The sequence below is a fragment of the Bidens hawaiensis genome, unplaced genomic scaffold (assembly GCF_021521415.1).
Source record: "Bidens hawaiensis isolate Kalapana, Puna unplaced genomic scaffold, B.hawaiensis_p1.1 tig00000458_1, whole genome shotgun sequence".
In the NCBI taxonomy this organism is placed as follows: Eukaryota; Viridiplantae; Streptophyta; class Magnoliopsida; order Asterales; family Asteraceae; genus Bidens; species Bidens hawaiensis.
Window position 1 is genome coordinate 226,017 of NW_027491030.1, and position 11,622 is coordinate 237,638.

Genomic DNA, 11,622 nt, shown 5'->3' on the forward strand with positions numbered 1-11,622 from the left:
CGGGTGCGGGTACAGTGTCAAGGCAAAACTCTTCACATACTTAGCACCCGCAGGGAATTGAAGCCAGGAATACCTTGGAAGTAAAGTAACTATAAGATGAGTGCGGGTACAGTGTCAAGACGAAACCTTTCACATACCTAGCACTCCGCAGGGAATTGAAACCAAGAAGGATCTTCTGGGCCATGCTTGCGGAAACGGGAATAACATCCCCGCATAGCGGGAACGTCGAGAACTAGATTGTTTGAAGCTCCAAGATGGAATTGGTTGTTTTAACATAATTGATCACTATGTTCAAAACTACCAAAACCTCATGGAGAATCTATACAAGTGGAACTCAACGCTCCTAACTTGCGAGGAGGTTACAGACCTACCCGCATCATACCCAAAGATCAAGCAGAAAAGTCGGGAATTTCTGCACGTGACATTAGGACTTCCGCGGGAAGAATCCCCATGGAAAACCTTAAAACTAAAACCTTTTTCAAAACCCTTTGCTTAAGTCCAAAAGTTCACCTCACTTATTAACAATTCATGAGAAGAACATTGGACTGGGGGGACTTGAAGAGGTAGGTCCCAGCAGAGCCCAGTTGGACCCGCAAGACTCACCTCAAAGAGGGACGTCTGCGCAGTTGAACCCGCAAGACTCACCTTCAACAGGGACGTCTGCGCAAAGGCTAAACTCGCAAGACTCACCTTGAAGAGACGTCTGCGCAGAAACCAACTGGATCCGCAGGACCCACCATGCTCAGAGACGTGACGTCCTTACGCGCAGTACGCAAGCTGTTCCCGCAGGAAAAGCCTCCCAATGGTCGACGTACTCCACTTGTTCCCGCAGCAACGGATACTAGCCATCAGGGAAGGCTACCCGCGCAGCAAGGCTACACGCACAAGGCACTTAAATCTTAAATAATTCAGTAATGTCACCTGAAGAAGGAGTGAACAAGCCGGGAACACTCCCGCACAAAGCCGGGGACACTCCCGCACAAATGAGCCAGTCCGTACGATACTGGAGGATCTTTTGTACTGTACCTGACGAGGTATGGATAAAAGATCTGACCAAAGATACGACAGCTCACTGACAACAGTATGACGAGCAGCATGCTCTTGTACTGTATGTCACTATCAGCCGCTGCCTACTCACCAACCTGTCGGAGGACGTGCGTAGCCTGCAGTTGGTGGAACAGGAATAGTACACAGCCGGCCTGGTCACTATCAGCCGCTGCCTACCCACCAACCACCAGCATGGCACGTGCGTAGCCCACAGTTGGCAGAACAGGAATACTATTCAGCCGGCTGTACCTTCTTGGAAACCTACCTTCGGCTATAAATACTCCAACACCTTGGAACGGTATTATCATCTCATCTCATACCATCATATCTGCTCTAGTCATTTATCTTAATATACACTTATATTCGAGAGCAATCTAGTCTGATTCTCACGCCGGAGGGTGGTCACAAGGAGATACCCCCTCCTTCTCAGTGACGAGCTCACGGTCTGTTTTGCAGATCATCAGAAGAACAACCATCTTTGCCGGAACTAACCCTCGTGGGAAACATCTAGTCAACCCTCAGATTATCTGTAATCTGCCCGGGGTCGATTAGTGTTTCTTCAGTTTCCATCCAATTTATGAGAACAATGTAATTGAAAGTTATCATTTATCAGTTTACCATTTTAAAGTGATAAGTGGTGTATTTATAATTATATTTTTTCTTAATGATAGTCGACTATCAATTTACCTTTTTAAATATGTGTGTAAAAAATAAAAATGTTAGTTTATTTTCAATATCTTTTACATGAAAATAAATTTTTGGTGCAGTAAAACTAAAAAAAAAAAATATGATGCACATTAATTATAATTTATATAATGAAAAAAATTGAATTAAAATTAGAACTGAATTCTTTCAAAGTACAAACATGATTATGTTATTCGTTATTTTGTTTTTGATGGTTTTTAAAAAGTAGCAGAAATTATTATTTAAAACTAAAATAATTCAATGATTAACAAAATATTAAAAGACTAAAAAAAAAACAAAAACAAAATAGAAAGAAAGAAAAGGACATAAAATTATCATCCTAACACGTGCAAATATAAAATAATGTAACTGATATTTGTTTAAATATAAAGTGATGTAGAGTTTATTAACAAAGTTTCGCTAGTCAAGCCTAAAAAATCAGAATAACAAAAACTAGGAGAGCAAGACTTGAAACATGCATGAGTTTCGTTGTATAGAACATTATAACCCATACCTTAAGTAGCAGACCACTAGCACTTAATGAACTACATTATGAACGAAAATAAACATATATTATAATCGATAACGATACTGTTATCAACCACCAGTTTTCATTAACACCGATTATTTTATCATATCAAGTAAACATACAATATTTAACACCTAAATAAAAATTACTTTATCAAAATAAAGGTAAAACAGTAAATTTCACTAATAATACTTATATTAATAATAAAGTTTTTTTGTAATTAGATATACACAACAAAGCGTCAGAGAATCTTGTAAATGCAACTTTCCGTAATTACCCTTCACACACTCCACCTTTCTAAATTTATCTCCCACACAAACCCTTCCATCCGTCACCGTCCGACCGCTATCCCAATCCTCACTCACTCACTCCTTAATCTCCTCAATATAACACACTTCACTTCCATCCTTAACTACCCTGTCGGATCTTCACGTCATGTCGGATTTCCTAGTACCTCAACCTTAAATCTCGTCACCCATGTTTCCAGCCACCAAATCTCCACCCATGTGCTCCAAATTCAACCACACCTAATCATGAACCATCGGAACAACAGTTATAACAACCGCCGTCAAAACCACAACATGTCGGATTTGGTGTTCGAGTGTTTGATTCCGTACATACACGACTCACGTGACCGTCAATCTCTTTCCTTAGTCTGTCGGAGATGGTATTATTATTATTATTTATTAGAAGATAAATAATCTTATTATAGACTGTTTCGCTATGCGCTAGTCGGGTGGAGGGGTACACGCTAATGATTATTTAGGATTAATCAGATTGAAATTTATATGTAATTTTTCAAATATACACCTATGTTCATTTTTTATCGTTTTTGACTAAATAACAACTAATTAGCAACTAATCGTGGGCTAAGACTAGTAATTAATCGGCTTCTATGCGTATTTTTGTTAATAATATTATTGAAGATGAATAATAATAATAATAATAATAATAATAATAATAATAATAATAAAATGTGTTAAATTTTAGGTACGAGTTGGAAGCTCAAACAAGGAAGCACGTGATGATAGCTTTATGTTACGCCGCCACGCCGGAGCGGTTGAGCCAGCGGTTTCCGTATTTGGAGTCGGTGACGTTGAAAGGGAAGCCACGAGCCGCGATGTATAATTTGATACCCGAGGATTGGGGCGGGTTTGTGACTCCGTGGGTTGAGGAGATTGCGAGATCGTTTGGGTGTTTGAAAGCGGTTCATTTTAGACGGATGATTGTTACGGATGAGGATCTTGAGGTTCTTGCTCGGTCGCGTGGGCACGTGCTTCAGGTTTTGAAGCTTGATAAGTACTCGGGGTTTTCGACCGATGGCTTGTTGCATATTTGTCGATTATGCAGGTATTCTTTTCGTGCTAGTGTAAACAACTAGCATTCAAACATTGCTTAGACAAGACACCATTGACATGTCATACAGTCCAGGGCCGGCCCACAGGGGTGGCGGGGTGGTCGACGGCCACAGGCCCAACACCCCGTTAGGCCTGAAAATGTTTTTTTTTTAAATATAGTTATTTTTATTAAAAACAATATGTATATTTAATGTTTAAACTTAATTACATGACCACTAGCTTGGTTTAGTGACAAAGGGGTATTACTCTCAACTAAAGGTTATGGGTTCAAGTCTCATTTGAGACATATTTAATCCTATTTTTATACTAAATTATTTAACACAACTCAAATTATAACCAAGGAAACCTATATAAAAATTTAATTGCTTAAACCAACAAAATATTTCTTTTTAATTAAGGCCCCAAAAATTTTTTGCCTTCGGCCCAAATTTTTGTTTGCTTTCTCGGAGCCGGGCCTGATACAGTCTGTATGGTTATGATAGTCATATGGACCGAATACATGGAGAAAATGGTCATATGGGTTTGTACGAGTGACGGAGCATATGTTCATATGTTGCGTTTGACTGACATATAAACAACTGATGCGATCTATATAGTTATAAGGGTCGTATGATCACCATACATGCTATATACAAGATGAAATGATCATATGGGTTGTATAAGTGGCAAATCATACAACCCGTATAATATGTTTTGTCTTGACATAAATGATTGATGTGGCCCGTATGGTCATACCAATTGTATACATGAAGAAATCGGTCATATAGGGGCCGTATGATAGTCATACATGCATATGGGTCGTATGAATGAAAAGTCATGCGGCCTATATAGTCATACGAGTCGTATACAAAGAGAAAATAGTCATATGATTGAAAAATATACAACTCGTGTCACATGTTTTGATATTAAAAAATGACTGACGTGATATACGACATAACGCACAACTTAATGAAATTTTAGGTAGTGTAATAATAGCAGGATGTATTTAATATTTATTGATTTCTGAACGGTCAAATTGTACATAAAGTTTGGTTTATTTTCATGAAATTATAAGGAAAACAGGTAATTCTTATACGATATTCAACTTTAGGGTAATAACTAATAAGCCTTGAAGATCATATAATCAAACACCATTCATTAATGTGTCGCCAGAATCAAAACTCCTAGTGGGGTTTTTCTGTTCTATTGATTGATATAATCTGAGTATGTTAATATTATTGGGTCCTATGTTTTTTCCTTTATTCTTCTTTTACATTATTATAAAAAAACAAATTCCATCTTATCTCTTCATGTTAAAGCAATCCCATTTCAAATTCACATTATTTTGGAATCTTAGTACAAAATTTCACCTTTTCAGGTTAAACCCATTTAAAAATTACTAGCATACTGACCAATTAGAACCAAATATGACCTCAAAAAGTCAAAATTGTCTTGTTGCCTTGTAATGCCTTTGAGCTGTCAATTAGGTTAAAGTTTCAACATAGTTGTGAACATTTAGCAGACTCCAATAATTATTATGGCTATGTTATTTATCTTAATAAAAAGTACATTTTTGAATAATAATAATAATAATCTATATAGTCATCTAAGGGTATTATTAAATGGCTCTTGTTCGCGGTTCCAACTCGACATAAACCCAAAAACTTGATGCGAACCCGGACTCTAAAATCTTGTAAGACATATGAACTCAAACATGACCTGCATGATCGAGGGTTGATCCAAACACGACCCATTTGACGTTTTGCTATTGCTTTCACATATTAATACTTCAAATTTACATTTTTACAACAAAATATACAAATTTATATAAAACAATTACTTTTTTCATTATCTTTTCTTTTTGTTATAAAATATAACCAATTTAATTTAATACATTAAACACATTTTGAGAAAATAAAATAAAAATAAATGGGTTAAACGGGTCAACCTGTGAACTATCCCCGGTTGACCTGAACTCGACCCCTTTTAACTAAACGGGTTGGCGGGTTCGACCCGAAATTGGCCCGAACCCATTTATACCAAACCCAAGCACGCAAATTTCATGTTAGGTTCGTGTCGGGCCTGCAAATTTCATTTTAGGTTCGTTTATGGCCTTCCGTGTTGTGTCAGAAATTCACATAATTTATTTTACGATATTGTAGGAACCTGAATACTTTATTCCTGGAGGAAAGCCAAATACTAGAAAAAGATGGAGAGTGGTTACATGAGCTGGCACTAAACAACACTGTTCTTGAAACATTAAACTTTTACATGACTGATCTTTCACAAGTAAACTTCAAGGATCTTGAACTTATAGCTCGAAAATGCAAGAGTTTAGCGTCCGTCAAAATAGGCGATTGCGAAATCTTGGATCTTGATGGGTTCTTTCAAGCTGCGGTTTCGTTAGAAGAGTTTAGTGGAGGTTGTTTTAATGATCAAGGGGGACAATATAATTCGGTTTCTTATCCGCCAAGATTGTGTCGACTTGGTTTGAATTATATGAGTACGAATGAGATGCCGATTGTGTTTCCGTTTGCTTCGCGGTTGAAAAAGTTGGATCTGTTGTATGCTCTTCTTGATACAGAGGATCATTGCCTATTGCTTTCAAAATGCCCAAATTTGGAAGTTCTTGAAGTAAGTTTATTGTCTTTTTTGAATTTATTTGCATGATATGTGTTTTTTTTCGGTCAGAAAACGGTTTCTTGATGTTTGGGTCAGTTTTAGGCTCAAACTGAACCAAAAACCGAAACTTCGGTTTTCATGGTTTTCGTATGTTTAATTTTGGTTCAAGTTCGTTTTTTTTTCCAGTTTTGCCATTTGGGCTTTGAAATTTTTGGGGCAAACAAATATCCCAAATAATGATTTTGGGCCTCAAACTTTATGCCTAAATTTATTTTGAGTTAATGATTTAATAGTTATTACCTATTTGGACCTAATTGGGCAACACAATTTATTAATTTCTTATAGAAAATAGTTTTTTGGACGCACATTTGTTTTTAAGGTTACAATGCCCGAGGTATTTAAATTCTCGGAGTCGGTCCTGATTAATTAGATAATAAAATATGATATTTTTGTGAAGGAAGCGGACATATTTTATGACAACATAATTCTTTCAATTTTAAGTTAACTTGAAGAAAAGATAAAGGGCTAACAAATTTTACTCTTTTATAACTAGTTTTGTGACTTTTCCAAAATGTTAGATTGTTATCTGATCTCTAAATAATCTAATAATCATAACCACTTCCAAAATGTGTTGCCGCACAGTCTGATGATCATTTTCAAAACACTAATCCAAACTTCTACTTATTATGTTACGCGTATAAACAGACCCGAAACGTAATTGGGGACCGAGGAATGGAAGTTCTTGCTCAGTATTGCAAGAAACTAAAACGACTTAGAATTGAGCGAGGCGATGATGAACAAGAAATGGAAGACGAAGAAGGCATTGTTTCTCAAAGAGGGCTAACCGCAATATCTGAAGTCTGTTTAGGCTTACAATACATAGCCGTATACGTATCAGACATCACAAACGCGGCTCTCGAATCAATGGGCACACACTTAAAAGATCTTAAAGATTTCCGTGTCGTTTTACTAGACCGAGAAGAGGTAATTACCGATTTACCCCTTGACAACGGAGTCCGGGCGTTACTACGTGGGTGCCAAAAGCTTAGACGATTCGCGCTCTATCTTCGGCCGGGAGGGTTGACCGATGTGGGTTTGACTTACATTGGTCAATATAGTCAAAACATAAGATGGATGTTGTTAGGTTATCTAGGAGAAAGTGATGAAGGGCTAATAGGGTTTTCCAAAGGCTGCCCTAGTTTGCAAAAACTTGAAGTTAGAGGGTGTTGTTTCAGTGAACAAGCATTGGCTATAGCAGTTTTGCATTTAAGGTCTTTAAGATATTTTTGGGTTCAAGGGTATCGCGGGTCGTCTAACGGATATGATCTTTTAACAATGGCCCGCCCGTTTTGGAATATCGAGATAATTCCTTCCAGAAGAGTTCTTGTCGCAGAAGATAAAGAGGTTGAGCATCCGGCACATATACTGGCATATTATTCTCTAGCGGGACCAAGAACAGATTTCCCGCCTTCGGTTTTGTCACTGAATTCAGTTCCCTTCCTTGATGAATAAGCTCGGGTATGATGTATGTTTTACGCTAGTTAATTCTTTTCCTATATGTTTTAGTTATCGGTTTTGTTTTAATCGTACCCCGTAATAAGTTTGTACTATGTAATCTTGAAGCTTTTATGATGCTCTTAACAATAGGTGTTTGTTGGCCATATAATATATAGATTCATCATCAAGGAAGTGTAACAAGCATTGTGCACATATCTTTTTTTTTAAACAGTGACTTTCACAGTTAAATTATCTCACTGCACGAACACGTCGCGCCCCGTCACTCCATTCAAGCCAACTATGTTGACATGATCGGGATCCACGCTAGCATCCGAGTTTGGCTTGGCGTTCCCGGTAAAACCCAGTTTGCTCACCCCGCCCGAAAGCACGGCAGGTTTTAATGCTCTGGTAAAATCCAGTCGAAATCAGGATTCGAACCCGGAACATCCGGGTCATCCATCATGTTCCTGGCAATTGAGGCAAGCCCGCACATATTTTAACTTCTTGTAGTTGAAGTTACCAAGATTTTTAGGTTTAAAAGTATAAATATAAAAGATTTATTTTATGAGGTTGTAACATATGTGGGCCACCCCCACTAAAAAAATGTTTACAACTAGAATAAAGCGGTGGAGGTGAGTGCTTTCTCATGCAACTAGCAGAAAGGTTTCTCCAATAGAATATTTTGGTTTATTAAGTGGGACCATTGTCACACTTCAAATGAAAGTTTGAAGTAAAACAAATTGTGTACAATCTACTTTCTTTTTTATTTCTCATGTGTGTGGTTTATGTATGAAATGAACAAAGTGGCCATTTATATAATAGCATCAACCACTATATTAGTATAGTACCCATTAGGATATTAATAGTAATCTTCATTATGGGAAGCATTAACTTTATTTATTTGTCATGGGCACAAGAATTTTCTAGACCTAAAACATTGTACAACTTTTGTTGCACAACATACAACACATTTTGTCTTTTTTGCTCTAGATTTGATCACTTTGGCTTTACCAAAAGAAATTAACCAAACTTAGGTTGGTGTAAAGTGCTTTTAAAAGCTAATCCATTATTAATTATTATAGTGGTTTTCATTAAGTCAAAGAAATGTCAAAGTCTTGAGTTGACTCAAGTCAAAACTAGGTTAATGCATTGTAGGTACATGAATCATTAAACATGATTCCTGTCAATATGTCCATTCCATGATCAAAAGCTTATCCTTTTTAATTTGCATGTATTATCGCGAATAACTACATGATTAAGACAAGTGATGTCGATTAGAAATTTCGCGAAATGATCAAAGGATGAGAATGAACAAAACTAGCAATCTAAATATATATAAAATTATCTCTGGTGGGTTATTTATTAAATGAAAAATAAATAAAAGTATACTTTTATTCTAAAGAATAATAACACAACATGCTTGTGGAATGCATAGTCAGCTAGCTCTATTCTAAAGCTAACTGTCAATATGCTTGTATTCCTGTGCATATATACTATGCATTGTGGTGCCAATGGGAAACTAAAGTCAGAAATTAGATATTCTGAAAATGTTGGTAAGTGGATGCTGAGTCAGCTGATGACATGGCTGTCTACCCATCATATAAAGAAATGACTCAGCTTGTTGTTCTTTACTAACAGAACTTACCAACTTTCCTTTTTAACTTTGATAAAGAAAGGCATCCAAGGTGTGAACATGATCATGAATTGTGGTCTAAAGATTTATATTCTCCTTGGAATCGGAATCGGATTCCGTTCGTGTTGTTAGTTAAGAATTGGAATAATAAACAAACAAACGGATCTAGTAAGATCCCACTTACAGTATGGTAGGGTATTGGAGTGTAAGATTTAAGCAAGCATATTTATTCTATCCTAGAAGATAGAGACGCTCAAATATAGTTGAGAACTGAAATAACAACGAACAAACATTTATTATATCCCATTAACACCATGCTAGGGTCTGGGAGGATGAGATGATAATCTTTTCTTCTATATCAAAAGATAGGGCCGGCTCAGTATAGTTTGAGAATTGAAACATGAAGTTCTTATAATGCAAACATATCTTTGGAATACAAACAAAGTACAAGTACATATAAACAAGATTTTCAACATCAAACACAAACTTTTGGTTCCTTAACTTAAAACCTGGTACGTAGTATGTTGGAAATGGAATCCAGAACCAAAAACCCTAAAATTAACACCATTTCCACCATTTTTGTTCATTTTAGCAACCTCAAAGGGATAGTTCATCGCAGTTCCGGCGCTAATAGAAGAAGATCTCATAGGAGAGCTTATATTTTGTGAGAGATTGACCATTGTAATATCATGAATGCTAGGCCTTCTTTTCTCTTTTCCATCAGCATGTTGTCTTGCATAATATTTTTGAGCATGACTTGCTACTTGAGTTGGTGTTTTTGTCATCACGAAGTTGCGCGAAATGCTTCTCCAATCTCCCTTTCCATGAACTTGAAGACCCATCAAGAATCTCCTATAAAAAGATCAATTTATTAACCAAAATTGAACCTATAAGATATCTTGCTAAATAACTTGTATAATATAGAAAGAAAACATGTTTTTTAGATTAGTATTTAGTCAGGATTCAACTAAAAATTTTCAGGCATTTTTTTTTAAAGTTTATTATTCTTCTAAACAGTTTGCTACTAGGTTAGTGACAAACGAACTCGATAGAGTTTAGTGAAAAACTATGTGGAGTTCACTACGTTTGGGACACCAGCGAACTCCAAAGATAGACAGGTTGTCAAAACTTGCATGAGTTCGCTAGTTCTTTTGCCACACCAACAAACTCCAAAGAGAACGTTTATTTGTAATTAGCAATTTAGCATAATTCTAAACCACCTATAATTAATCCAAAAAAGTTCAAAAGAAAAATAAACTCTTGTATTACCTATGTTCTTCTTCGGTCCATGGCACGCCCTTTCGCCTCTCATGATCCAAAGATCTAAACTTTGTAGGCCTTTTCCTGAAGATACCAAAGTCGTGATCTTCCTCCAATTCATGTTCGGACGAGGATGAGGTTAAATAGCCAGCCTCGATTTCAAAGATATCCGCCGACAGTTTCTCATACTGTTTCTTCACATCGATCTCGGATTTCCCAGGAACAAAAGCAGCTACATTCGACCACCGGTCGGGTGTGTCCTTGTCGAATATAGCAAGGGCACTTTCAAACCATTTGTTTTGTTCGTTAGTCCATTTTGTGTTCTTGCTCTCGGACATCATCACCTTGTTTGAACTCAAACTACTGGAAGGTAAACACAATGTCTCCATATAATATATATAGCTACTTCAATCTGCTTTACAAGTTGTAATATATAATTATCTAACAGTTATCACAATATACACCCTTTTTGAGATTTAGTAAATCATGTTCAAAAATCTTGAAAAAGACTTATGATTTAATTACCTGATCAAGAATTAATCAAGAAAATCTTGAAAACAAAGCTCAACCTGCTTTTGTCATACAAAAATATAGGAATTTAAGCAAATAATTAGATACCCAAATGGGAAAACAAGTTGAAAGATTAAAAAACAAGATAAGTTGATTGTTATAAGTGGTTTGAATTAATTAATAATCTTACTCTTTTTATAGATGATCAGGTCATGTGTTGAAGGGAAGAAACTGGTTTAACTCTGATCGTGAATTGAAGAGGTAGGTTCAATTCACACCTTGATGGGGTACGTCTGCGCAAAGACCAACTGGTTCCGCAAGACCCACCATGCTCAGAGAGATGAAGACCTTACACGCAGTAAGCCAGTTGTTCCCGCAGGAAAGCCTCCCTTGGTACAGTACCCTGCCTGTTCCCGCAGCTATAGGTACAAGCTGAGAAGGAAGGCTACCCGCACTAACAGTAAAGCTACACGCATAAGGCACTAACTCTTAATACTTCAGCA

At 36.7% G+C, this 11,622-nt stretch overlaps 2 protein-coding genes across 2 annotated transcripts; one reads left to right on the forward strand and one right to left on the reverse strand.

The window, feature by feature from the left end:
• Nucleotides 1-2,655: 2,655 nt before the first annotated feature.
• LOC143627429 (coronatine-insensitive protein 1-like) lies at nucleotides 2,656-7,844 on the forward strand. Its single transcript, XM_077097255.1, has 4 exons — nucleotides 2,656-2,927; nucleotides 3,251-3,610; nucleotides 5,760-6,231; nucleotides 6,925-7,844. Exons 1-4 carry the CDS (start codon nucleotides 2,794-2,796, stop codon nucleotides 7,729-7,731), a joined length of 1,773 nt encoding a protein of 590 aa, XP_076953370.1. The 5' UTR covers nucleotides 2,656-2,793; the 3' UTR covers nucleotides 7,732-7,844.
• Nucleotides 7,845-9,734: 1,890 nt separating this feature from the next.
• LOC143626078 (transcription factor DIVARICATA-like) lies at nucleotides 9,735-11,373 on the reverse strand. The gene is made up of 4 exons (XM_077096254.1): nucleotides 11,310-11,373; nucleotides 11,135-11,178; nucleotides 10,619-11,021; nucleotides 9,735-10,201 (listed from the first exon to the last, which is right to left on the reverse strand). The coding sequence occupies exons 3-4, from the start codon at nucleotides 10,996-10,998 to the stop codon at nucleotides 9,847-9,849; spliced, it is 735 nt and encodes a 244-aa protein (XP_076952369.1). The 5' UTR covers nucleotides 10,999-11,021; nucleotides 11,135-11,178; nucleotides 11,310-11,373; the 3' UTR covers nucleotides 9,735-9,846.
• Nucleotides 11,374-11,622: the final 249 nt, after the last annotated feature.

Bases quoted from the DNA above. Each gene is read 5' to 3' on its own strand.
- LOC143627429 (XM_077097255.1), top strand. From the start codon at position 2,794: ATGAACCATCGGAACAACAGTTATAACAACCGCCGTCAAAACCACAAC. The intron at 2,928-3,250 runs GTATTATTATTA...GTTAAATTTTAG, and splicing joins TCCTTAGTCTGTCGGAGATG to GTACGAGTTGGAAGCTCAAA. The intron at 3,611-5,759 runs GTATTCTTTTCG...ACGATATTGTAG, and splicing joins CATATTTGTCGATTATGCAG to GAACCTGAATACTTTATTCC.
- LOC143626078 (XM_077096254.1), bottom strand. From the start codon at position 10,998: ATGGAGACATTGTGTTTACCTTCCAGTAGTTTGAGTTCAAACAAGGTG. The intron at 10,202-10,618 runs GTAATACAAGAG...ATCTTTTTATAG, and splicing joins TGGACCGAAGAAGAACATAG to GAGATTCTTGATGGGTCTTC.